General features: G+C 54.0%; 10 protein-coding genes across 10 annotated transcripts; 6 read left to right on the top strand and 4 right to left on the bottom strand.

Moving 5' to 3' along the window:
* Nucleotides 1-19: 19 nt before the first annotated feature.
* Nucleotides 20-936, top strand: PG985_006880 (uncharacterized protein; the record flags this gene model as incomplete). The annotated part of the gene is made up of 3 exons (XM_066826649.1): nt 20-164; nt 244-536; nt 583-936. The coding sequence occupies 3 exons, from the start codon at nt 20-22 to the stop codon at nt 934-936; spliced, it is 792 nt and encodes a 263-aa protein (XP_066686256.1).
* Nucleotides 937-1957: 1021 nt separating this feature from the next.
* Nucleotides 1958-3185, top strand: PG985_006879 (short chain dehydrogenase; the record flags this gene model as incomplete). The annotated part of the gene is made up of 2 exons (XM_066826648.1): nt 1958-2351; nt 2443-3185. 2 exons carry the CDS (start codon nt 1958-1960, stop codon nt 3183-3185), a joined length of 1137 nt encoding a protein of 378 aa, XP_066686255.1.
* A 402-nt stretch (nt 3186-3587) lies between these two features.
* Nucleotides 3588-4728, bottom strand: PG985_006878 (peroxisomal 2-4-dienoyl-CoA reductase SPS19; the record flags this gene model as incomplete). The annotated part of the gene is made up of 4 exons (XM_066826647.1): nt 3588-4233; nt 4299-4363; nt 4424-4617; nt 4674-4728. 4 exons carry the CDS (start codon nt 4726-4728, stop codon nt 3588-3590), a joined length of 960 nt encoding a protein of 319 aa, XP_066686254.1.
* A 1104-nt stretch (nt 4729-5832) lies between these two features.
* PG985_006877 (uncharacterized protein) lies at nt 5833-6710 on the top strand (the record flags this gene model as incomplete). Its single annotated transcript, XM_066826646.1, has 2 exons — nt 5833-5895; nt 6114-6710. 2 exons carry the CDS (start codon nt 5833-5835, stop codon nt 6708-6710), a joined length of 660 nt encoding a protein of 219 aa, XP_066686253.1.
* Nucleotides 6711-7551: 841 nt separating this feature from the next.
* Nucleotides 7552-9482, top strand: PG985_006876 (U3 small nucleolar RNA-associated protein; the record flags this gene model as incomplete). The annotated part of the gene is made up of 2 exons (XM_066826645.1): nt 7552-8349; nt 8493-9482. 2 exons carry the CDS (start codon nt 7552-7554, stop codon nt 9480-9482), a joined length of 1788 nt encoding a protein of 595 aa, XP_066686252.1.
* A 55-nt stretch (nt 9483-9537) lies between these two features.
* Nucleotides 9538-9966, bottom strand: PG985_006875 (uncharacterized protein; the record flags this gene model as incomplete). The annotated part of the gene is made up of 2 exons (XM_066826644.1): nt 9538-9729; nt 9826-9966. 2 exons carry the CDS (start codon nt 9964-9966, stop codon nt 9538-9540), a joined length of 333 nt encoding a protein of 110 aa, XP_066686251.1.
* Nucleotides 9967-13067: 3101 nt separating this feature from the next.
* On the top strand, nt 13068-14576 carry PG985_006874 (uncharacterized protein; the record flags this gene model as incomplete). The annotated part of the gene is made up of 1 exon (XM_066826643.1): nt 13068-14576. One exon carries the CDS (start codon nt 13068-13070, stop codon nt 14574-14576), a length of 1509 nt encoding a protein of 502 aa, XP_066686250.1.
* A 184-nt stretch (nt 14577-14760) lies between these two features.
* PG985_006873 (uncharacterized protein) lies at nt 14761-16998 on the top strand (the record flags this gene model as incomplete). The annotated part of the gene is made up of 1 exon (XM_066826642.1): nt 14761-16998. The coding sequence occupies one exon, from the start codon at nt 14761-14763 to the stop codon at nt 16996-16998; it is 2238 nt and encodes a 745-aa protein (XP_066686249.1).
* Nucleotides 16999-17806: 808 nt separating this feature from the next.
* PG985_006872 (sulfate transporter family protein) lies at nt 17807-21312 on the bottom strand (the record flags this gene model as incomplete). Its single annotated transcript, XM_066826641.1, has 5 exons — nt 17807-19009; nt 19066-19499; nt 19554-20097; nt 20150-21036; nt 21111-21312. The coding sequence occupies 5 exons, from the start codon at nt 21310-21312 to the stop codon at nt 17807-17809; spliced, it is 3270 nt and encodes a 1089-aa protein (XP_066686248.1).
* A 2913-nt stretch (nt 21313-24225) lies between these two features.
* Nucleotides 24226-24996, bottom strand: PG985_006871 (DNA replication complex GINS protein PSF1; the record flags this gene model as incomplete). Its single annotated transcript, XM_066826640.1, has 3 exons — nt 24226-24319; nt 24380-24900; nt 24970-24996. 3 exons carry the CDS (start codon nt 24994-24996, stop codon nt 24226-24228), a joined length of 642 nt encoding a protein of 213 aa, XP_066686247.1.
* Between the last annotated feature and the right edge of the window lie 33 nt (nt 24997-25029).

Genomic DNA, 25029 nt, shown 5'->3' with positions numbered 1-25029 from the left:
TCATCTGAACCTCAACTCAATGAAGACTTATCCGTCGCTGCTGTCGCTTCTTCTCGTGGCATCACGATCCCAGGCCCTCATCTTCACAATCGCCAATGGCCAGATCTTCACTCCTGGCTTCGCCATCCTCGATGCACCACAGCCCGGGACGCCGCTCGGCGGTGGTAAGTCAATCGCATCCAGTCCGGGTAGCACTCGGACCTGGATCCGGGTAGATCGTCACACTCAATAACACGCAACCAGATACTATCGAGGTAGCACTCGACGTCTCGGCTAACGGCAAGCTCATGCTGCCGCCCTACGGCGCCGACAGCCCCAGCCAGATCCACAACATCACCATATTCATGTACAGCTACGACACCGGCCGCAACTTCACCATCACCAACGGCACGGCGACTGTTGGGGGCTCGACCCTCGGGGATATCATGAAGTCGGAGCCCGGCAGCACCGTGAAGCACGTCAAGTGGCATTGGCCCGAGTGTCTCGTAGGCGACGGCCAGCCGGGGTCAGCAGACAGCGATCGCGGGGCCTACAATGTAAGTTGGATATAAGTGGCGACGGCGACGGCACCGTTGTTTCCAGATAACCATTACTAACGCGCGTGAGCAGATCTCGATCCGGCAAAACTTTCGCTTGAATGGAGAAGATCACTACACCGTATTCGACGTGCCCATCTCCGTCACGAACAAGATCGACTTCACCGGCAACAACCCGCCGTGTGACTCGGTCAACAACCCGCTGCTCACGCCGGAAGAAATTGACGCCACGTCGGCCAACACAGTCGGCATCTTGTTTGCGCCGGGCGATGCCACGCAGATTGAGCAAACAGGGGTGACTGGGCAGAATGGCCTGGGTGGCGGCCTGGGCTCGCCCAGTTGGAGCAAAACAGCAAGCTGGCTTGCTGCTACTTGTTTATTCTTCGTGATGTTTACTTGATGATACCCAAGGCGGCAGGTCTTTTATATAGGTGTACACAGAATAGTACTATTATGTAATAACATTGATGTTTAGCTTCGATACAACTGTACTCTTAAGTAAGATCAAGCTCTCTCCATGGGCCAGTCAGAAGCATGTGTATGCCCGCACCAATTGGCGGGGTTGCTCACACGGCAAGTGGTCCAAAGAGTGCAGGTGTGTGGCTATTGGTCGCGCATTGCATCAGTCTACGTAAGATCTTTCGTGCGTAGACTCGACTCGCCATTTTTCGCAGTGGCGTGTGCTGCATGACAAGCTGAGGTTAACTGCTGGGAGTTCAGATCAATCTTCGGACGCGGTGATGTCGCCATATACCAACCAAGTCCAAGGCCTCCCAATGATCCATTACTCAAAGATAGGTGTATACCCCCGTCATCTGCTCCCTAAGCCGAACACAAGATGACGATGGAGGAAGCAAACACATGCATTTGTTGTAAAGACTGCAAGAGCCAGACTTGCTCATACCGAGAACCCATGCGGGGTCTCACTTGCCTAGGGTCCCAAAATGGCAATGAGATCGCAGAGCATCGTCTATTTCCCCAATGTATCCCCGCACGCCAACCGTTATGCGATCTGGGGTATGCCTCGGTACGCAGCAGGTGGCAGGGGCTCCAAAGCCAAGTTGACCTGCCAGTGGACTATGGAAATCACTTAATTACCCAGAACCGCTCCTGTCTCGTCATTTGTCTTACTTGATCATGCATGAAGGTCGAAGTCGAATGCATCTCTCTTTTACCCAAAATTTGTTGTTCAAAAATTATCCTGTTTGCTGTCCTCCAGTCTTAGACGGCGCGCCAAACAAGCTGCTCAAGGTACCCTACAGTACAGTTTTATATTAGCCTACTTCTCGACACAGTAAACGAATAACCCTTGCGTCTCTCACCTGGTCATCCGAGTCGCAAGCTAGCTACCTATTTGTTAGCCTCCTTGGACAACACACAGCATTCGTTCCTTCCTGCACCGAAGAAGCAAAGCCAGGAAAATGCCTGTTCACAATGGATGGCTCCCTCGCGAGGGCCTCACGGCAGACCCCATCTTCAGTCTCCTGGGCAAGACCGTGCTGAACCCGGCCTGCCTGCTGCCGCTCATCCTGGCCGCCCGGTACACCAAGAAGGGCGAAGACTTGTCCATACTGCACCCCTTGGCCTTCTCCCGGCTCAAGACCCTGCTCTACGTCGGCCTGGCCAAATGGCTGAGCGCCAAGTTTTCGGAGAGGGTGGTCAACAACTTCGCGAGCGATACGTACGACTGGCCCAACGAGATCGCCGTGGTGACTGGGGGTGCCGGCGGGATCGGCGGTCATGTCGTCCGGCTTCTGGCTGAGCGAGGCGTCAAGGTTGTGGTATTGGACATACAGCCAATGTCATTTGAGACCGGTAAGCAACGGGGAGAGGGAGAGGGCGGGGTTGTCCCATGCTCACGGAATCGAGCCCGGCCGAGAAGAAGAAGAAACTGACCTCAATACAGGACCTGAGGTCCACTACTACAAGTGCGACCTGACCTCGGTGGCCGACATCAAGGAGGTAGCCGCCAGGGTCCGGGCCGACGTGGGCGACCCGACGATCCTGGTGAACAACGCGGGTATCGCGCGGGGCAAGACGATCCTGGGCACGTCGGAGCGGGACCTGAAGCTGACCTTCGACGTCAACGTCTTCGCGCACTTCTACACGGTGCACGAGTTCCTCCCGGCCATGGTGCGGCGCGACCACGGCATGGTGGTGACGGTGGCGAGCTACGCGGCGTGGCTGACGGTGCCCAACATGGTCGACTACGGCGCCTCCAAGGCGGCGGCGGCCTCGTTCCACGAGGGCCTCGCGGCGGAGCTCAAGACGCGCTACCAGGCGCCCCGCGTGCGCACCGTGCTCGTCAACCAGGGCTACACCAAGACGGCCCTCTTCACCGGCTACCACAACGAGGCGCCCTTCCTCGTGCCCGCCCTCGAGCCCGAGTCCGTCGCCGACGCCATCGTGCGCCAGATCTTCTCGGGCCGCTCCGGCCAGATCATCACCCCAGCTTTTGGCACCGCCCTGCAGATGCTCCGCGCCCTTCCCCACTGGTACAGCTATCGGCTGCGGTCCAAGGGCGAGAACATCATGTCCAACTTCAACGGGCGACAGGTCGTTAAGGACGCCGACAAGCACTACGAAGGCCGCGACAAGAAATCGCCAGAGACCGAGGAAAGCACCGTGCTTGTGCCCGAGGAGAAGTAGTCTTGGAGAATAGAGTGTATTCACAGTGGCTTAGATGGGACTGGGACCGCCCAGTCCATGCGAAGATAGGGTTGTATATACTTGCTTGCTGGTATTTGCATTGCGCGGTGCTGATATCCGCCGGAGATAGCCTATGTAGGGTTACAGCTGGGAGCCTGTACACTGATGAACGTTATACCCAACCACTCTGCCTGAACACCATGCAAAGCTTCAATTGCTTGTTATTCTGTGTACTTCTCCGGGACTTAGTTACAAACCCATCTGTAGAAACGCCCTCGACATAATCTATTAAATGATTTTAGACTTGGTAGATATATATTAGCTGATCACACCAACGCTATGCTCAAAGCGAGGAGCCTCATTATTGAAAAATAGTATGTAGGTTAACACGAGCCCATGTACCTATAGCTTGGACGTCCTCTCTTTCCTCCCACTCTTTAGGTTTGGTGAGAACTCCCCCTTGAGCAGGAAGTCGGGGTACCTCATGTTTGCCTCGAGTCCGACGGCGTAGCCGCCCTTCAGGCGCCACGAGCCTCCGTCGACGACCAGAATCTCGCCGTTCACGTGCGAGCCCGCGTCGGAGAATATGTACACCGTCGCGTCGCAGATGTCTCGGCACGTGCCCCAGCGCCCGAGGGGCACGGTGCTGGCCTTGTCCGCCTCGCTAGTCTTGCTGCTCGCCAGGCGGGCCATGCCTTCGGTGCCCTCGATGGCGCCGGGCGCAATGACGTTGGACGTCACGCCGTACGGCCCGTACTCGAGGCTGACCGAGGCCATGAGGGCGTCGATGGCCGCTTTGGCGGCGGACACGTGCGCTTGAAGCGGCATGCCCGTGTAGTGGAAGTTTGCCGAGATGTAGATGATGCGTCCACCCGTCAACATGTCGGCCGCCTCTAGGTTCCGGTTCCGCGTGGCGGACTCGATGAGATGCGGCATGGTCGCCTTGACTGTGTTGTAGGTGCCGATCACATCGATATCAATCACCGTCTTGAACCCGTTCGGTGTCAGACCCGAGATGGGCGCAACGAAATTGCCAGCGGCGCCGGCACTGCGAGGGAGAACCAGTATTAGCGATTTTGCGACGGAAGCAGGGCGTGAGTGCATGGCACGTACATGACGAAATCGATGGCGCCAAGCTCCTTGACACATCGCTCTGCGGCCTGCTTGAGGCTCTCCGGCTACGTCTTAATCAGTACTGGGAGCTCCTGTAAGTGCTGTTCTGCTGGTGGAGTGCTCACATCTCGCACATCGCAGCCGCCGATGCCCAGAACCTTTGCGCCCTTGCGGACCGTGACAATGTCTCGGGCGGCCGCCTCGGTCTTCTCTACGTTGCGCCCAATGATGCAGGCATTGGCACCCAGGTGCACCAAAGCCCTGGTTTGTGCGCTGCAGATCGAACCGGCGCCTCCCGTGACAAAGACAACTCGACCATCTGTGGATACGGATCAATGTTGGGCGCACCGATAACACCGAGGAATGCCAGCTTACCAAAGATGCCATCCCTCCATACGGAACTGAGGTATTGAGACTTTGGGACCGGCATATTGTTGAGTGCTTGACTGTGTCGACACCCGTGAGGTAGCAGCAGCTATTTTGAGTTTCGGAAGCAAGCGGACCACTACTACGACACAAGACGAGGTGCTGATGCTAGTGCTGGTTCTGGTCGATCAGGCGATATCACGATATCAAGAAAAGGGAAATCTTCTTGTTGTTGAGTCAGGGTGGTGCAAAGGGCAACAACAATTAAAAGGGATTACGACAGCTCAAAAGCACTGGAATCTCATCTCAGCTCCTTCGGCATTGATGTTCGATTCTCCAGGTGCCAGGGTCTGAATCTCCGAGACGAACTGGTGACCTAACTCAGATCATGGTTGGAGAAGAAATGTGGGGTGCTACTACCTCGGCTGCAGCACTGTACCTACACCTACATTTAGACATCGAATCCCCCCGGGCCGGTCCTTTGCTCCTGTGGAGAGCTGGCGATTTGATGGATATTACTGTGAACAGACTTCTGAACAGACCTGTCATGGCGAAATGAATCGCCTGTCCGTTTTATGCACATGTAGCCTCAATGTTCCTAGCATACATGTACATACCTTATGTACCTAGCTAACGGCCTCGGCTACCTAAGCTAGTATACCTAACCTAGTTCACGCAGTGTAGATGTGGCAGAGGAGTTCGCTTCGGAATGCACGCCGGTTGATTGGCTTGCCCCGGATTCTTGAACGAGCAGTGGACCATTTGACAAACAATTTTACACATGAATAATATAATCATGTCAAAACGATTCAATATACTACTTTCACGATGAGTGGCTAGTAATGGATCTCTCAATGTTACTGCTGGACGGATATCTGGACTACTGTAGATAAACACAAGTATATGCCAAGAGGGTGCATGCTTACAGCACATCCGTATTGGGCGCCTAAGGTTGAGTGGTGCAGACGTTCGCAGAAGCGAGCCAGCTGTTGGAGTGACGCAACCACTGGAATCAAAGGCGGTGGCCCACGTTCCCGAGCCCAGCCCAAAGCTCTCGTCACCATCCTCATCCTGGATTCTCCTCTTCCTTATGCGACTCTCATCTAGCCGCATCGTAAGCCTCAACCATCCACCGCACTTCGGTTCATCAGCATAGACATCATCAACTATGGCTACGACTAAGGTGTCGGTCCTCAAGTTCGTGGGAACCGTCTCCCTCGGTCTGCTCACGGTAAGTTGCTGTCGTATTTGATCCTGTCATTGAACCACCACCCCCACCTTGCTTCGGGCTGGCCCCTCCAGCCGCGCCGCCGCCATGACTCTGTTCGATCGCGTAGCAAAGAACGGACCTGGACAGTTTTCTTGCTTTTGGGGCTCATTGGTTGTGGGATGGCGTTTGAAAAGGGAATTCTTATTACAGACGAATGGATTTTTGACAAGACTTGACAGGGCGTATCCTACACACTGTCCACCTTGACCATCCCCTCTCTGCTCGACCTCCCATCCGCCTCATCGGCCGCCAAGGCCTTCGGCGGTCTGAGCAAAACCGCCAACACCCATCTCAACGCTCTGACCGGCGTGGCCGGCTCTGCCTTCCTCCTCGCTTTCACGCTGTCGCCGCGCGGATACCGCCACCCGTACCTGCTCTACACCTCCCTCTTCGTGCTGGGCACCAAGCTCACCGACTTCGTCACCCCGACCATCTTTGGAACATCCACGTCCGATGCCTCCTCCCGCGCCACGCGTAGACGCCGAGCCGCCGCCGCCACGGCCCGCAAGGAGAAGCAGGCCGCGCGCCGCATGGAGGCCAGCTACGAGGTGCTGGGCGACTCCCACAGCGACGAGGGCGCCATGAGCACGAGCGGCGAGGAGCTGGACGAGGATACCAACGGCGAGGAGGTGCGTAGCGAGGTTGAGCTGTTCGTCAAGAACCAGTTCATGCAGACCGCCCTTGCCGGTGTCGGCTTCACGATGGCGGTGCTCGGCCTCTGGGGCGATGGAGCTCACAGAGTGTTGGGCGGAGATGCTCTGATCATTGAGCTGTAATGAGGCATCTCATAATCAGGGCTGCTATCCGCCTTCGAGACCTGCATGGATCTTGCGCCTTACGGCGGTGAAGTTTTTCATTGTCGTTCTTTAACCGATGCTATGGGAGACGGAAATGATATCAAGAGATTCCTGCGCATGAAGCGCAGACGCTTATACGTACATATTCATGGAGTTTAGGATGTTTGCGGAATCAGTATCGAGTTCTTCATAGTTGGGCTCTCTACTCCCACAAAACCTTGTGTCTCGTATAGAGAATGGGAGGCTTTACAAGATATTCTACTGACATGTCTGGCTCGAGGCTGCTCTGGAAAGATGACTGACCCGCATGCACCCATGTTATGCTGCCAACAGGCTCTCTGGAATCTTGTTGGGCAGTTTTCAGATGCCACCTTCGCAGTTGCAACCAGTCTGTCCTCGTCTCGTATGTACATTTGAACAAAATGTATGTACCTACACTGCATTGTCATTGATGCATCCGAGTTTCTAGAGGTTGCTACTACTGTTTTATTTGCAGACTATCTTGCTGTGCCGAAACCAGCGGCGCCTTGCATAGGTACCTTCCTGGAAGTTGCTCTTGTTAATTCCATTTCCAGTGTTAATTTCAACCTGATTACAAGGAGAATACATCCATGAATGGCAATTGTAGAAACGTCTTATGGTCGACGATCCAGTAGACTATCGTCACTTGGGTAGAGTGGGGGTATGAAGAGGTCCCTTGCACAGTACCTTATCGACTAGCTTCGACCCACTAAAAAGTTGAGTTGCGACTGTTTGTACCGGTCTGAATTTTTACACCTTCAATCCGAAGAGCTCTCAACTGCTCCCGACCCAAGACAAAATGCCGCCGCCACAAACGAAAAGTCTTCCTGAAGAGGAAGTCGATGCGATGTCCGTCTCTTCGGACAACGACACTTCGTCTTCCGATAGTGGCGAAGACTCTGCATCCGAAGACCGCAAATTCGTCCCCAAAGACAAGGATTCGGACGAAGAGGACCTCGAGCGCTTTGTCCTAGGCGACACGGAAAACTTCAGGGAACAGCTCCGGAAAGACTTTGAATTCGAAGAAGCCGAATTGGACTCGGGCGATGCAGAGCAGGATGGTACAGGTCACGAGGAGCTTGACGACGCGCAGCTGTTCTTCTTCGACGCCCCTCCAGCTGGGCCCAAAGACCTTGCCCTTGCGCCCCCGAAAGAAGTCGCTCCTGCACCCGCCGACGACAAAGACCCTCCGGCCTGGCACGATGAAGATGACGAGCAGTTGACCGTGTCGCTTGCTACCGCCACCCAGCTACGGAAGCTGCGACTCACTGAGGACGACGACGTCATTACAGGCACTGAATATACCCGGAGGTTACGACAGCAGTTCTTGCGGCTCAATCCTCTACCGAACTGGGCCAAGCCGTCGGAAGAGAGACCTTCAAAGCGCCGCCGTCGGTCGTCTGCTGCTGCTTCAGACGACTCGGACGCGTCTGAACTGGGCGAGAGCGATGAAGAGGACGGCGACCTGTCAGCGTTGCCTTTGGATAGGTTTCTTCGTGATGCTAGCTCGCTTAAGGGGGCGTCTACCAGAGCAAAGACACTTCGACCGGAGGTTATTGATATTCAAAGATCTCGAGACATGGCCGATAGCCACAAGGTAAGGAACCGCTCTCTCCAGTTTCAACACGAGGGTTGCCTTGGCTTAAGTTATCACTCCCAGCGGGTGATTAAGACTAGCCTAACTGTGGCCCTTGTTACAGTTCTACCGAAATAACCAGACTTTGCTAACTCTGTTTCTAGTCCGAAGTCACTGCTCTCTGCTTTCATCCAGAATACCCGGTTCTTCTTTCGGCCAGCACATCTTCAATGCTATACCTTCACCATGTAGCGCCGACGGCGCACCCAACACCCAATCCTTTGCTCACCTCGGTTCAAGTTAAGCAGGTGCCTATACGACACGCTGAGTTTATGCTTCCCGCCGGCGACAAGATCTTCTTCGCTGGTAGAAGGCGCTTCATTCATTCGTGGGACATGCCTACAGGAGCTATCCAGCGGACATCCAAGATCCAGGGGCATCATCTAGAACAGAGAACATGGGAGCGGTTCAAGTTGAGTCCTTGTGGAAGATATCTCGGTTTGATTGCTTCCACAAGAAAGGGTGGTGGTGTTATCAACATGCTCAACGTGAACACGATGCAATGGATCGCGGCAGCTCGATTGGACAGTCGGGGTGGTATCATCGACTTCCAGTGGTGGAAGAACGGCAATGGAATAACTATTCTCGGCAAGGCAGGCCAAATCGGAGAGTGGAGTATGGCCTCCCGAAGATTTGTAGGAATATGGAACGACGAGGGCTCCGTCGGCGGCACAGCCATAGCGCTTGGTGGTCACAAAGGCCCCGAACTCATTGGTGGAGATCGATGGGTGGCCGTAGGATCCAACACCGGTGTGATGAACGTCTACGACCGGCAAGAGCTGATCTTGCCCTCGGACGACGACGAGCTGAACTTGAAAGAACGGCCAGAGCCTACCAAGAGCTTCATGCAGCTCACGACGCCGGTCACGATTCTTACCTTCAGCCCGGATGGGCAGATTCTGGCGTTTGGCTCAAAGCACAAGACAGACAACTTCAGATTGGCTCACATGCCAAGCTGTACAGTTTTCCGTAACTGGCCCACTGCAAATACGCCGTTGGGCCGTATAAAGTGCGTGGCTTTCTCGAAGGACAGCGACATGCTTGCAGTTGGAAACGACAACGGGAAGATCAGGTTGTGGGAAATTAGAAGCTAGACGAAAGAATACCATGTTGCCATCTATCTCGAGAAACATATTCCACAACAACCATTTACCTCTTAAAAATGTGTGCCATCAATGTTGCCAGGGGACTGCCTTTCTTGACGTGTTTCTTCGGGTAGACCTTGCCCGTCTTTACTGTGTAGCGACGAAGTTCAGCCTCGGTTTTGAACTTCAGCACATGTGTGCCAGCCTTCACAGCGTCGAGGAAGTCGTATATGTTGATCCATACACCTTTCAGTGCCTAAACCCCAAGGCGGGAAGGAGTGTCAGCTACCAAATGTAACAAATCTAGCACCGGAAGCAAGGCAGTGGTGCCCCTGAACATGAAATCACTTACACCTCTGCATTGGGTTTTGCTGCGAAAGTATTCTTGGAATTCGAGATCTGTCATGAGTCTCTGCCAGTTTTCTAGAGCGTCGCTCTGGAAATATTCGTCCCACCGCTCGACAATATTTGACTTCTTGTTCTTCTTCGCCATCTTCGTCTTGTAGAGCTGGGTAATTGTGTCGACAGAGATGATTGGAGATGGAATATTGGATATCTAGCTTGGACAACCCCTTTCCTCTCCTAAGATTTGATGCCCCGTGGGAAATCGAAGAACGGGATCCATTCTTAATATCCCGAAAGTCTGTTCGATCTACAGTATAGAAGAGGCGCAAACGCATGAGGAAACAACCGCACGGGAGTGTATCTCAATTCAATTTTTGCACTATATCCTCCCGGAGAGGTGGTCGAATCACATTGTCCATCCATCACAAACGAAATAGCCTGCTGCATGCTCCCTCCCGTCTCATGTGTCTATCCCGAGCTTCATAAGGCGACCGCGACCATGGACAATCTGGTGCTCTGATGGTCGAGAAGGAGTGACTTAAGACGATCGTCTAACAAACGAAACATCGGTGTTTGCAGGCTCGAATGTGGCATTACATGGTCGTAGCAGCACGAGATGAACAACGACCAACTGTTGAAGAGTGGCGTTCACTACGCCAACAGTACCAGGCACAAACAACGGAGATGTGATGAATAATATTTGATTGTGCAATTCCTGTACGGGGATAATGTTCTGCTTATCGTAGGCAACCACGGTTGGTTACGAAGTCACTACGACAAACAGAGATATCATACGATGGAGCAGGCCTAGGTCCGCCAGAACTTTCGCTGACCCCATGCCCCCATACGAGTGGCTTCCACCCAGCCGGGCCAGTGATTCTTGCGGGACGATCATGGCTAGCAAATCGGCATCGAAGCCCTGCAGCAAACTGCGGTTGGTAATGGTCAAAGAACGTCCTACCCCGGCATAAATGTGGCACGCTCAAGATGCAAACCGATTTGCCGTTCACGACTCCCTGGCGGCCTTCTGGGCCAACGACAAGGGGAAAATTGGGCCGATATGTTCCGCAAGGATTCCTTCGGAATGTCGCGATGGCCTCCGACCATCCGAGAACCCTTGCCGAACTGCGCATTCGTCCTTTTACAAGTACAAAGTATGTATGTGGTTGAGTGCGCCCTGCGATCTCCGCTGGCGGATTCGCATTCTCCCACGATACATGGTGCAGCGCTCGTTCGCTTCCCTGGCTCGGCTCCTTCCACGCAGGGCTGAGCGCGACCTGGTCAGCTTCCTTCCAGTAAGGCTTACCACCACTACTGTACAAGGAAGGTATCGATCGAACCAGGTGATTTCGATATCGTCGACTCAGTTGTCGGGATTTTGCAATTCCTGGGGAGCGCAATGGCAGGATCCGGCCGGTGCGTTTGTCTTGGATGAACCCACCATGACCCGTTGTCATGCAGTTGTCATGCTTCCGGGGGGACGTGCTCAGCTGCTGTACTTGTCTCTGTAAGGTTTTGGTGGCTTTGCCCGTTTGACATACAACCAACAGCCCGGTTCCTTTATGTCCAAATTCCACCGACAACGATGGGTTGCCCTGTTAGGGTTTTCAAGGGGGGAAATAGACGGATAAGAAGAAAAAAAAAAAAAAAAAAATCGAATACCAACCACCTACTACCGGCATACGTGTATCCATTTGTTCTCCTCCTTGGTGCATATCATATTGTTAGTGTTGAGCAAATCGCTGGCCTATTCCCTCTACCCCTCTATTCAACGTACCTTGGCGATTGTCATAGGCAGCCTCCGGGGCAGCTAGTTCTGCCCTCGCGGGTTGGAAGGCCCACACACGCCAGCCACGAGCCACGCTACTGTAGGGAGAAAGAAGGAATCTCGATTTGTGTACTACTACATACATGCCTTCTGGTTCGTGGGGTTGGTTATCTCGAACGGCCAAGTCGAGTCACACTGACTGTTGGGCAGGTGACCTTCTTCCCGTAAGCGCCTACTGAAACTCGGCCTGAAGGCATCAAATCCGTGAATAGGATGGCTGGCGAGCCCGCCTGGCTCGGGCACGACGGTATGCTACTAGGTATGTCATTAGGTAGGTGCGCTTTCTCCCCTTTGTACGTATCTTGTTGTTAGGATGTGTGGCAGGACGTTGGGGTTCCACGTAAAAGCAGCCTTACGTCAAGATAGCAGGAGAGGTATCCACGACGTATGTAGGTGCGTGGGTAAGTACTGATGTAACGGGCGTTTTGCGAGAATACCGGTTTTTGGCCGGGCTGTTGGCTGCTGTGGCAGGCGATTGGCGACATCAGTATGGGTGTCGAGGTGTCAGGGCGTCTGTCTGGGTGTGGACATCTCCGAGTTTGACTGGTGGAGGCCGGCGCGCGCGTTGGCGCTGGAATATCCATCTGGCATTTCGGATTTGGCAGAACCACACGATCTCACGCGTTCCCATGTTGCAATTCCTACTGTTCATGCGAGTGCTGACGCGGGGGAATCGGAGTGCAGCAGCAACTCGCCCACTTCCTACTCTTTTCCTTCTATCCGCAGACATTTTTTTTTCTTCTTCTCTTCTGGTCGCCCCGGTCCCGTCCCCAGGCCCCAGATTTATGCTTCATCCCACCTACGAAGCTGGACAGAGGTTCCTGGCCTACCCGAAGAGCCGGGCTCCCCTCTACCCGTACTAATAACACCGGGTATCCTGGCTCTTAACACCAACACGTACAGCGGTCGTGCCCCAGTAATATAGCTCTGTTCTCAGGCCTACCTCGCACACCCAGTTGCCAGCAGTGCCAGAAGTGCCAGCATTCACTCACCCTCACACACGCTCTTTTCGTCGCCGCCCAAGCTTTTTGACACCCAGCGCATGTTGCTGGTATCGGGTCGACGTGCCTTCCTTGGCTGAAACTTTTTTTCCCTCACTCGTTGCTTTTGGCCCAAGTATTATAGTGCTTGGGTCTCCTGGCAGACGGTCCTTGGCATTTGGAGCCGCCAATCAAGTGCGGCATAACACCAAAGACAAGGAACTGGGGACTGCTCTTTTCAGCCAACGAATATAGAGAGAGAGAGAGAGAGGCGCCCACCCACCTAGCAGCAGCAGCAGCAGTAGCCAGCACGCGGCCACAGCTGCGCGCGACAACTTTTACTATCCCACCTTCTACTTACCGTACTTACCCTTTTCCGCTCCCCCATCCAACTTGCCACCCGTTTTATCTCGCCAAAGCTCAAAAGTTCAAACGGCAAACATGGCCTGGTCCGCGCCCAAAGGCCGTCCCAAGGTCTTCCAAACCCGTCTAAAGACTTTTGTCAAGACCCTGAGAGGATCAGACAGTCGCAAGAGTGGGGGCGCCGTCAGTGCCAGTGAGAAGGCATCGACTCTCCAGAGCAGAGACGGCCTTGACGCGACAGAGGCGACGGATTATTTCCAACCAACGCAAAGTCAAGCAGAGCTGGCTACTCCGGCGCCAGAGCTAGCCGAATCGGCAGTTCTGCTCGGTCTGGCTTCTCCGGCGCCAGACGAACCCTCTGAGGAAACGGGTCTGTTCTCAAAGCGTGCCTCTACAGACGCATCACTACGGGAACCTCAGGGCTGGGAAGCAGATGAGGACGCATGGGCCATATCAGGCCCTATTGCAGCCCAGAACAGCGATGAAAAGCCTGGCCTATCTGTCCGCGTGTCGCTGCGCTTTGAGGATCCGCTCGAGTTCACATACAGTCGGAACTATGACAGCTCACACAGCCTCCGTGCCACCGAGAACCTCTGCCAGGGGCTTCTACGGCGCATCGACCACAGCTGCTATGAGCTCATTACTCGCAAAGACCCGAACGCTTCAGCAGCTACCCAGGGCCATGGCCGAACAAAACCAAAGAGGTTTGAGCTCACGACCCAGATCAGCCAATCCGGCGAACTTTGGGCTAGCAGGACATACACCTCCTACCAAAAAATGCCAGTGACTGCAGAGGCTGCCAAGGAAATCATTCTTTCGAGCAACCGTATGATCGGGTTGTTCCTGAAGAGGCACGACCCTGATTTCATCTGGAGGGTTGGCCCCTTGTACGATGACCTACATCCGCTTCCAGAGTTGCAGACATCACCGTATCGAATCGGCAGCATCCAGTCGCTTAACTGTATTCCCCGGTCCGAGTTTATTGAGAAATCACAGGCTTTTGAGACGATACCAGGCTACAAGCTCGACCTCTCATTCACTTTCCTGAACCGACAAGGAGAAGTTCCGTGGCAAAAAAGCGTCCAGATAGCCAGCAATCAAACGACCCCGCTAACACTGGCGGTCGCCGAAACTTTGTTTTCGGATGCTTCATACGCGTTGGAAGGGATTGTTCGGTCCAGAAGGAGGCATGTCCAGGAAGAACATGCCCACTGCCGGTTCGACGGCGGAACGTGCCAGCACTACTTGGACGAGGCCTCTGAGATAGCCCTCAAGATCACGAACAACTTCGGCCCAGATTTTGACCACTTGGCCCGCTCCATTCAGAGCAAACTTGTTTTGTTTGAGGACGGAAATGCGCCGGAGTGCAGAGAATTCGTCGACAGTTTGCAAAAGGCCATTGCCGAGGCACGGGACACAGCCGATGTGGCCATTATCGGAACCAATGATCTTGATCTCAAGATTGTGGAGCTGCGCGGTTCTGGTTGGAGCCTTGACGAGCCATTGGTGTTCACTCTGCCCGCCGCGACATCGTTCTCGAGACGGAGCATCGAGGCTATCCTGAGACAGGGTTCAGACTGGAATTAGTGCGGTGCTTCGAGGCAATGCGGCCACCGTTCGGTATATCGCCTGGAAACGTGGCCATTTGATTCTTGACAAGACTCTGGTCGCCCGGGAACCGAAATCCCCAACCCGGCGTTTGGGTTCTTCGTCAGCGACCAGGACGAAGATTGTCAACAAGTTGAGGCGGCGAGTCGAACAAGACATCGAGATGGTCTGCAAAGATACTTGCTCTCTTCCTGAGATGGAAGCTGACCCCTCATCTGAACCCGATGAACCAACGCGACCACTGGTTGTTGAAGCATCTGCGTTCGTGGCGGAGCCTGCCGTGGTCGATGAGGAGGAGCAGCCTTCGCTGCCCTACGTCCCATCCATGGGTCCTAGATTGGCGCAGTCTGCATACTCAACAGTATCTGGTACCGATGTGGACTCTAGCGTGGTCTCTCAGGTGGCCTCTCCTAAGCGCCCCTCCGAGGAGGAACGGCCTGCCACCGCTGCCCGCAGTATTACCAGCATGAACTCACAGTCGTCCAAGATGTACAGGGATCCCGTGACGGGCGGTCGCGCCTTTCCACTTGTCCCCTCAGCCAGCACATTCGGGGTCTTAGAACTGCTGAAGCAGCCCGATTCACAGACAGAAGAAAAAGAGCTAAGCATGCCAGGTACGACATTTCCAACAGAGTTACCCATTCAAGATGTATTGCAAGGTTCGAATGGCCAGAATGCGAGCACAGCTGATTCAGGTTCCATGAGTCAGCAGCCGAATACGCATGATGGCACGACTGCCGGTGATCACCAAGAGCGAGAAAGCGCGGCACGAGTTGCCGGGCCGGAGGATACGGGCGTACATGAGACAGAGCCTGAGCGCGCTCAGAGTACTGTATCATCCCAAGACTCTGCATCCGACGAAAAGCCACGGCAAGAGGGCACTGGGTATCAAGCCTCGACAGTCCCTTCAACGCCTAGTCTGGTCTCTGGCCACTCCCCCAGAAGCAGTTTGATAGTAACTACGCCACAAATGTCAGGTTCCATGTCTAGCGCAGAATTGCAGTTCCTCATGGCGGGACGCAACGCGGAGGGGTATGTCGTCGAGGAAGCAGAGTTTGGCAGTGAATCGAGCGAGGCTGAGATCCAGCACAAGTCCATTAAGAGCACGCCCGAAGACCCGTCCCCTGTAAGATTTGTTAGGCCTAGACAGAGGCCATCTCCACTGCAGCGTGACCTATTCATGCCTGAAGCAGGCCATTCGGGCAAGCCACGTTCTGGAGGCGAAAGCGCTGAAGGCGAAGAAGGTGCTGCAGGCGCTGTCCCCGCTTGTCACACACCGCATCTGCCAGAAGAGGGGCCGAGCTCCACCTCAAGTGATGTGGCCCAGGCCGACGAAGCCAATGGACATGGCTCTCTTGGAAATCGAAAGAGCGACGCCACGCTGGTCCCCTCTTCGAACAACGCACACGATGCGCCAAGCTTGAACGAGGTTACATTAGATTTATACCTCAATCCACCCCCGAGTCAAGCAGCTATTACTGGTGATAGTAACCATGGCCTAAACCCACCCAAGACCCCAAGCGACGCCGGCTTCAACCTGGGAGACGATTTCGCCCAGACACGGGAGGAGATCGATTTCTCGGCGTCATCAGCCTTTTCGTCTCCATGGTCTACGTCTACAGCGCAGGGTGGCGACTACACCACCCTGCCGCCCCCTGAGATGCGCTATACCAATCTTGATGGCGAACTGCACGATGTCTTCGATGACGACAACGAGCATGCCATAGCTGAGGACAACCAAAGTAGCTGCATGGGGCTCTCGGCCCCATCCTCGCCGGTCCTGTCGACCGGGGGTTTTCCCCGGCCCCAGACTGCATCGTCCCGCACGCGGGGCTCGTTTGGCAGCGCCGGCCTGCTTGGCCTCGCCGACTCGCAGCACATGATTGGGGTCGGGCTGCGCCGGGCCCTCGCCATGAATCAGCCGCCTCGTCGGAAGGGGTCGAGTCCCTTGGCGCTGCGCACCGTCGACTTTTTCGGGACGCAGCCCCGCAGGATGTCCATGGGCCGCGAGCTCCAGATACTGAAGCGCCCCTCGCTGCGCGCCGCTGATGTGTCGCAGAGGCCGGCGAGTTCCGGCCGGGAACTCGAGACGCGGTATCTGCAGGAGGGGGCGGCGTCCCGCTGCCACCGCAACGACGACGATGACGACGGCAAAAACACGGAGAAGCCCAGGGCAGACCCTGAAGCGAGCATGCAGCGGTCCTTCAGCTCGAACGTGCTGCAGGACTTTCACGTGCGTGAAGTCGCCAAGAAAGACAAGAAGAAGAAGACTTTGCAGGACGGGGTCGAAGATGAAGATGGAGACGAGCAGTGGCCCGGCACCCCGCGGCCTAGGAGTTCGAGCCTGATGTTCTTGCTTGCTGGCGCCACGCTGGCGTCCCGGGCGATAGGGAAGAATTGACAAGGATAAGAAGATACGGCAGAATTTTATTTCGACGAAAGCATTGAGCTGGGTTCAGGACACGTTCATTGACTTTGGGTTTCATTTGGTAATTTTTCGGGGAATCACATCATCGTCACGAGGTTATGACATGACAGTTAGAACCAGAGCAGCGGTCTGGACAATGGCAGCATAAAGCGGGCAGGGGAGGGAAGACAGGGAAGGCAGGGAAGGCAGGGAAGGCAGGAAAGGCAGGAAAGGCAGGAAAGGCAGGGAGGCAGGCACGCATATGAAATTAAAGATACCTACCGACTTTGCATACCAGAGCGAGCACTGTACATCAATATTTGTTTTTAATAGCTACCATTGCAAGATAATACACTATGGCCTCGATTGAAAAATTCGGCTGCGCATATCAGAACTTTTCGTAAAAGGAGTAACATTATAAATTACATCTGAAGTTTTCCTCCTCGTGATTGACACATGGACTATGCCCGGCATTCGCTCTATAACACGTGAGAACGGTGGCAAAGATCAAGCCCTTGACTAAAGCACAATACACACCAGCAACCCCCGATACTCTAACATGCAACAGACATGCTCCAAACTTTTTCGCTTCACGTAAAACAAAACCCGATATATGCAAGCCGCTGCCGCCCAATCTAGGATATCAAAACGTAAAAACCAACAATTTTCGCTTTCCGGTAAAAACGCCATTGATCGAGTTGGATAACTTGATGATGCAGCCATTTTGTAGAGCAGTAATAGCAATCAGTTCTTTCGTCTCATTCTTCTTCTTCCGACTCCTTTTGTTGTGTTCATCCCCCGCTCAGTTCGCATTGGCAAGCGTGTAGTTCGTCATAGCATTCATCCGCTCCGTCGTGAGCTTCAAAGAGACCATCAGGAGCTCTTGGTAGACATCATTCTCTTCGCGGCGCAGGCGTTCCCAAGCGCTGGTGTCCATGACCCACACAGCGCAGTCTCGGACAGCGAGAACCGTGGCGGTGCGATCCGTCTGCGAGAAGAAGGGCAGTTCGCCACAGGTTGTGCCCTGGACAATGGGCTCCGAAAGCTTGCCTTGAGGTGTCTCGTAGTCGGCACGTAGTTCGCCACGCTCAAGAAGATAAAAGCCATTGGCTGGCTCGCCCCGGTGATACAACACCGTGCCGGCTCGATAGTCGCGCCTCTGGAAATATGGCTTAGCGCGGAACCAGAAGTCTTCGTTTTTGTCGCTGATGTCGTGGAAGATCTGCAGCATCAGCCGCAATGGCTCGCTAATGCCTCGCCAGCGCGAAGTCCGCTGCGACTCATGTTGAGTCAAGACGGTTCTAGCGACCTGATGCAGCTGGTTTCGCCTTGGCGACTGCGAGAGGTACTCCAAGGGCTGCGACGTCGACTTGGCCTCCGGAACATCCAGGCTGGGATGCGGTGCAGGGCGGGTTACCCGCAGTGCTTCCTGTTGGGCATAGAACGTTTTCAATTGCTCGTTCTCGCAGCTCTCCAACGCCGAGTTGAGATCGGGCATGAATTTGACCCCAGTCCCGCTTTCACCCTCGCCGAGCCCGACTGCCCTGAGGTCTCGACCGACTCTGCTATCCGCATCCTTGCCACTGATCAACATGACTATTCCTTTCTTATTCAGCAGCCGGTTGAGCATCATGAACCCTTCCGCGGCCGAGTAGTCGATCCCAGTGACTTGCCACAGGTCAAGTATAAGATATCTGATGGGATGTTCGGCGAAGTGATCGTCTGCAATCAGCGCCCGGACCTTCTCAATAACACCGACAATCGTCCCAAAGAACAGCATCCCGCATAGTTTGACAATGTAGGTTTGGCGGCCAACTTCTTGAAGGAAGTGGTACTGCGAAGGATTCCGCCGAACCATCGATCCAATCTGGTCTCCCGTGTAGGTTGCCCGAATGGCAGATACTTGAGACTGGTTCACGATTACGGAACCAAATGCCAGCACGATACCAAGGAAGATACCTGCCACAAAGTCGTAGATACCCATGGTCAATACAATGGCGATAATCTGGGAATCAAGTTAGTAGCGTTCGTTGGGTTTTACGGCATTAGCGGGATGCTTACCGTCAGGTACTCCAAACGCTTCAGTTTGTGTCTGGGTGAGATGAGCGCATCCGAGAGCAGTTCAATGCCCAGTACGAAAATCAAGGTCCCCACCATCATGACTGGTATAAAGCCGATGATGACGGGCCCAATGACCATAATAGTAGCAGTAAGCGCTGCCAACATGAAGCCGGCGAGCCTGCTGTTGCCACCAGATCGCATGACGAACAGGGTGTTGGCATAGACAAGATAGTTTTGTATGCTGCCAGCGAACCCCGACAGCAAGTTCGAGTAGCCGTGTAGCATGAGTTCGTGGTCCAGGTCGGCGTTGTCCTCTCCAGTCGACTGGGCCAGAGCAGGCACGTTGATAGGGACATGCAGCAAGCTGAAGAAAGTAAGAGCAAACATGGCCCCTACCGTCTCTAAAATGACCCCCCAGTGAACCAGGTGGAACTCTGCTCAACGGTCAGTAGTCTTCTCAAGGGATATTCGATCGGGGGAATTCATACTGTATAATGTCCAAAAGTGCCACCACGGCTCTCCGGCTGGGGGCGCATCGAAAATCCACCCCGTATGCCTCAGGTTGCTCGGCTGCAGCTCATCGATCGAGGCCACAAAGAACCAGAAAATCAGGGGTATCATCAAGATGTAAACTGACACGAAGTGCTGCGAGGTAATCTTTTTTTGCAGAAAGCATTGAATAATCGCAAGAGCCAGCGGGATGATCCAAAGAGGCAAAGTAGACGGCTGTATCAAGCTGCGGAGCGTATCCAAGTCGTAATGGAACGACTCGAGCCTTCCTGAGACCTCGAATCCAGTGGCGATCAGGAACCAGCCCACCCCGCCAATACAGCCAATCAGGATATGGCGTGGGATGAAGCCTACAATGTAACCGAACTTGAATTTGCCGATACAGTAAAAGACAACACCAGTCAACATGGTGCTCAGGGCATACGCCGTAATGGTAGTCGCAATCACGGCATCCGGCTGGTCTTCTCCGATCGAAGATGTGATGGTAGCAGCCATGCTATGGAAAAAAGGCACAACTTCGATCTATGGCCAGTCAGCTATGCCGGTCCAAAATATAACGAAAGGGGAGACTTACCAGTTCTGACCCTACACCACCCCTGAATATGCTTCCGCATGAGAAGGTCAACTGTGCAATAATGGTGCTGACGTAGAAGATGGATATTCCAGCTGGCCCAAGGCTAGCAAAGACCGGGTTTCCCAGCGGAAACAGGATCATACCATAAGACAGTGCATCCAAAATATTGAGTAATAGACCAACAATGACGCTGGGCAAGCAGCGTATCGGGTGCATAACAGCCTCCTCCACGATGGCTTTCCTATCCCAGGTCTTGGGGTTCAACACACAAACAACTCCATGGAATCTTTCAATGGCTGCCCCCCTCATGCTGCCATATGTGCTGCTCCAACGCGACTGGAGTGGCTTCTGGGCCTCAAGATCACTCAAGTCGGCGATTACGCTCGAGGCCGGGCTATCAATGGGACGAGCACCGTTCGATCGCGCTCCCAGTAGTGGGGAGCTCTCCGAAGGCCCGTCGACATCGTGAGTCGACGATCCCTTATTACTGTGATCTGGGCGAGAGAAAGGTCTCGCTCGTCGTTCGCGGGGTTCTGCCATCCGGGGCTCGTCGTCCAAGTCCGTCTCGGTGTCTGTTTGCGGCGGCGAGTGTTTGAGCATATTGGCTAGCATGGATGGTCCGTCGGGCGGTGTGTAATCTTCTTCGCTTTCTGGGGAGCTAGGTTCCGAGACCTCCTGTATAGCACCATCTGCGGCAGTCCCGGGGATATCTCCAGATTCATGTTGAGGTGTCGTCGGGCCGTCATGACTTGGGTGTGGAGAGGAGGATGCCCTAGGCCTCAGGAACGAGGCCTTGCGTTTGTCCTTCTTGTCGGAGAGCACATACGACGCGAGCTCCGCAGTGTCTTCGCGAACGGTTCGTGCATAGCCAGCGCTATCCACCGGAGCTGAGAGGGCGTTAGCAATATACACTTGGCAAAGTCGTAGGGGGGAGGGGGAGCGTGAGGCAGTGGGTGCTTACATAGGTGATCTCGCACAGAGCCCGGGATGAAGGATCTCGTGGGCTCGCGGAAGCCATTCGAATTGACGGAAGAGGACAGCAGCCTCGGGTCAGCGAAGGCAGGGCGAGAGCTTTGTACGGGAATGTCTTCCGGCTCGCGCTGCGAGGGCGCCGAGGGAGATGCCCTCCTCCAGGAGGAGAAGCCAAAGTTGGGAGCGGACATGGCCAGAGAATGGGTCGCTCATTAGCCAGGGCGCGAGAAGCTCTGAAGACTAATTGCAGCTGCAGCTTATTGTAGAAGACACGAGCTGGGATAGCAGGAGGGGCTCAAGTCATGAGTAGGACCGATGGGGTTTCGTCGTGAACCATGATCAGGCGAGTGAATGCAGGTTGCATTTAAAACGTAATGAAATCAAAGGCCCAGCAAAACAAGACTGCACAGGAGAAAGCCCAGCCGGGAGAAATGGATGGGGGAAAGTCGGTTATGCGTCAATTCAGATTGAGCAGGAAAGAAAGAAAAAAAAAAAAACCCCCCCCCAAACCGAGAATATCAGAGAAAGGTCCTGGGCAAGAGGAAAGCTAAAGCCATACTACATGCAGACAGACACCCATGATACATCGTCAAAAGAGTGGCTCCGCGCGCGAATAGGATTGAAGCTAGGTTTGGACAGACGTGAAGGAGTTCCAGAACAGGCCTCGATCAAAATTTGCATGTGGAATGATAGGCTGGCACTTTGGAGGTACATTCAGACCTACAGACTTCTAACGCCCCACCACCACCACCTTACCTTAGTCACATTGATAGGCACTATTCATCATGCAGCAGCTGGGATCCCTGTCGCTTGCGCTTTGAGGCCGGTGGCAGGGCGCAGGGGGGTTGTTCTTATCTCTGAGCGAATGGCCCGCCCATCAATACTAAATAAAAATCGTCATGGGCAGAAAGAGAAAAGGAGTACATCAATGAAAGAAGAAAGAAAAGTCGGCTATAGCCCCTTTCAATCAAGAAACCAGGTCGTCTCTGTTCTTCTAGATACCTACTGCCTGTTCCTGAATCCTGAGTCCTGACAGCAAGATGCTTGGACACGAAAGGCAAGCTACAGTTGCGCAAGTACGAGATGGCGTTTGACCAATTGTAGCGAAACAGTAACTTACACCATCTCATTACTCATTTACATGCGGGGCGGGGTTGGACAGCTCGTTCGTTCCATCTGTGCCGGAATTTACTTTGATATACCATCACCCGTTTGTGAGAGCATAGTTGTATGTTCTGTAACCGGCGGTGCAGAAAAACTATGTCATACGTTGTACAGCATCGAATTCCCCCAGCTATCGATTGACCAATTGGCAGTGGCACTGCTACCTACTTAGCCCTTGGTCGTTGGAGGTGGTCCGACCGAAAAGGAAAGTCCAGGCCAAAGAAGCGGATGTTATCCTCCACAAGCCTCCGCTACCGACCTAGCAGTACATAGCATTTGATCTGAAGATTTTCGAGGTCGAGGCTTCTTTTCTTACTGAACATTGCAGGCAGTGCAAAATCGGAAGGGGTTTACAGCCAACCTACAGCATGCATACGAGTAGGCAGGCGTGCTGGGCACCACCTAAAGTTGAGGCTAATTCTCTTCCAATTTCTCACGAAAACATTCAAACCTTCTCGCGAGCTACTTTGAACGGTATTGATCAACTTCCAGCATCGCCCCGTTGCGAAGTGTATGCCGTTGGAGGAAAGTAGAGATGAGGAGGCGCCACAGCCAGTTGCCAGCATACCACAGATGCAGCGTGAGAATCTGCTAACGACTACATATGTTAACATGGTTCGGTGGCTGCATTTCACCCCTCAAGGCATCAACCATCGTTAGCGGCCAAGGATGCGACCAAGCAATTGATCCGATCCGCCTATGCGGCTGAAGTGTGGACTCCTTTTTGCTTTTGGCCAGTCCCACGTGGGGATGAGCTTTCGAGAGAGTGAAACCTACACTGCCAACTGCTGTGCTACAGTACATACGACAGACGGCAGTCATAGCCCCTCTCTTGCTGCACATCGCACACCAATAACATCAAATCAACCGACCCTGTGCAGATGCCGTTGGATCTGTTGTATGGCCTTCAGGCAACCCCGTTGCACCAGCCAACATGAATATCGAAAGCGACTCGGAAAGAACAATCATGCCGTGGCAGATACTACCATGCAGCCCAGAAGATAGTCCCCCGGGCCTCCCTCCACTTGTGCCGTCAACAAGTTCATCTCCAAATTAAAGCAGGCCCACTGTTACCTTGGGCCGTTCACTGACAAAGGCATTAGTAGTACCAATATTACAACTGAACCCCCATTTCGAGATCGAAAGAGAGAGAAGAAAAGATGGGTTGCATCCATTCGAATTCTTCTTACGTACTTCCAAGCTATGACATTGGCACATCTGGAGACCAGTGGGGGCGTTGCCCAGCGGGCCGGGCCTCCGAGTCTGATAGAATGGACCGGAGTGGAAACGGAGTAGCATTACATATTGTGCACTCGTCACGAGCTGTTTTGTTCAAGTATGATATGTGATGGATTTAGGTATTTCACCGCAAACTGGTCCTTCGACTTTCCTGTCGAACCGCCCTGTAAACCAGGTTTAGTCGAGTCGGACACTTCATTTCTGGACCCCCTCTTGCCCCTGTGCCGCAGCAAAGCCTTGTCCCCCTTTACCCCATAGCTGCTACAAGAGTGCATATGCAAGTGCCTGTCGCAGCCTGCCCGGTCGTTCCAATGCGACAGTGCGGTTGGTGCCGACTGGCCAGGCTCCCTCCCACTCCTGCCCGCTCGGTAAACAACGTGGGGTTGTGTCAACTTTTGCGCTCGCATACTCAGACCAGGCCCTGAGTCCATGACTCGATTGGACCAAGTGCATCGAGCCGATCTTAGTCGCAATGACGCTGGTCGAATCAGGGCGACTGCAAGTTGGCCGACTATCCGGGCTACTGCAGATCTCATGGCGGTTGGGTAAGGGTAAGACCTCGAAACAATGCCATGGCCCATGGGCTTGGTATGCCAGGTGGTCGATTGCTGGATGTTTTCACGCATCAATGCCGAAGACCAGTGCCGGTTTCCCTATTTCACTACTTCATAGTGATAGCTACGTAGCTTATATGGCAGTATTCAGCCGAGCTTCTGGAGGTATCCTTGGGCGATCAACCGCTCGACGTCGCCCTGGCGAACGTAGAATTGACTGTTCTTGGTCAAGGTAATGGCTCTGCACAGTCAAATTTAGTCATGGGCATGTCCCAAGAAAGCGGGGTTGTTTTCCACTCACCCGTATTCTGTCTGGATCTCACCGGCGTCCTTCAGAACTCGCACATCGATAAAGAGGTCGCGGGGCGGTTCAAGACTTCCTGTCAAGTCTATATCGGTCCATTGGCCCTTGTATGCAGCCAGAAGGTCGCTGTACTGACGGACATAGTCTTCCTCCTGAGGGCTCAAGCTGCTGGAGCTGCTATCCGCAGAGGGGAGGTTCGAACCGCTGTTTGACGAGACCTGTTGACCCGGGAGATCGACGAGGTCATAGCCCTTCCAGACGAGTTCCTCCAGCTTGTCGCTTCTTGTGCGGTGATAAGCGAGCAGACATCGCTTGTTTCTGCGGATGGACAAGTGATTGACCAACATGGTACAGGACTTGGCCTGGTCTGCGTGAGGGTCAAAGCCGCCTTCAAAGGACTCCAACATATCAGCCAGGTCTTTTTCAAGATCCCGGACCTCACGTGTCACGGCGCGGACCAGCTCGGTCTGGTATGGTGGCAGGTGCGCCAGATTCTGTGCCCGTTTGGCATGGTGGACCTGTAGACACAACAGTTGATAGGGGCTCTATGTGTGTGGGTGAGTGAAAGTTGCAGCATTAGGATTTACCAGCTTGTTTCCCAGATCTCCGTACATTGTAACAACTCTTGGTCCAGCAAAGGTTCTATA

Source organism: Apiospora marii (assembly GCF_038362585.1).
Source record: "Apiospora marii strain CBS 49790 chromosome Unknown utg000004l_segment0_segment0, whole genome shotgun sequence".
Taxonomy (NCBI): domain Eukaryota; kingdom Fungi; phylum Ascomycota; class Sordariomycetes; order Amphisphaeriales; family Apiosporaceae; genus Apiospora; species Apiospora marii.
The sequence above is the reverse complement of the archived record's forward strand: the minus strand, read 5'-3'. Positions and strand labels throughout refer to the sequence as shown.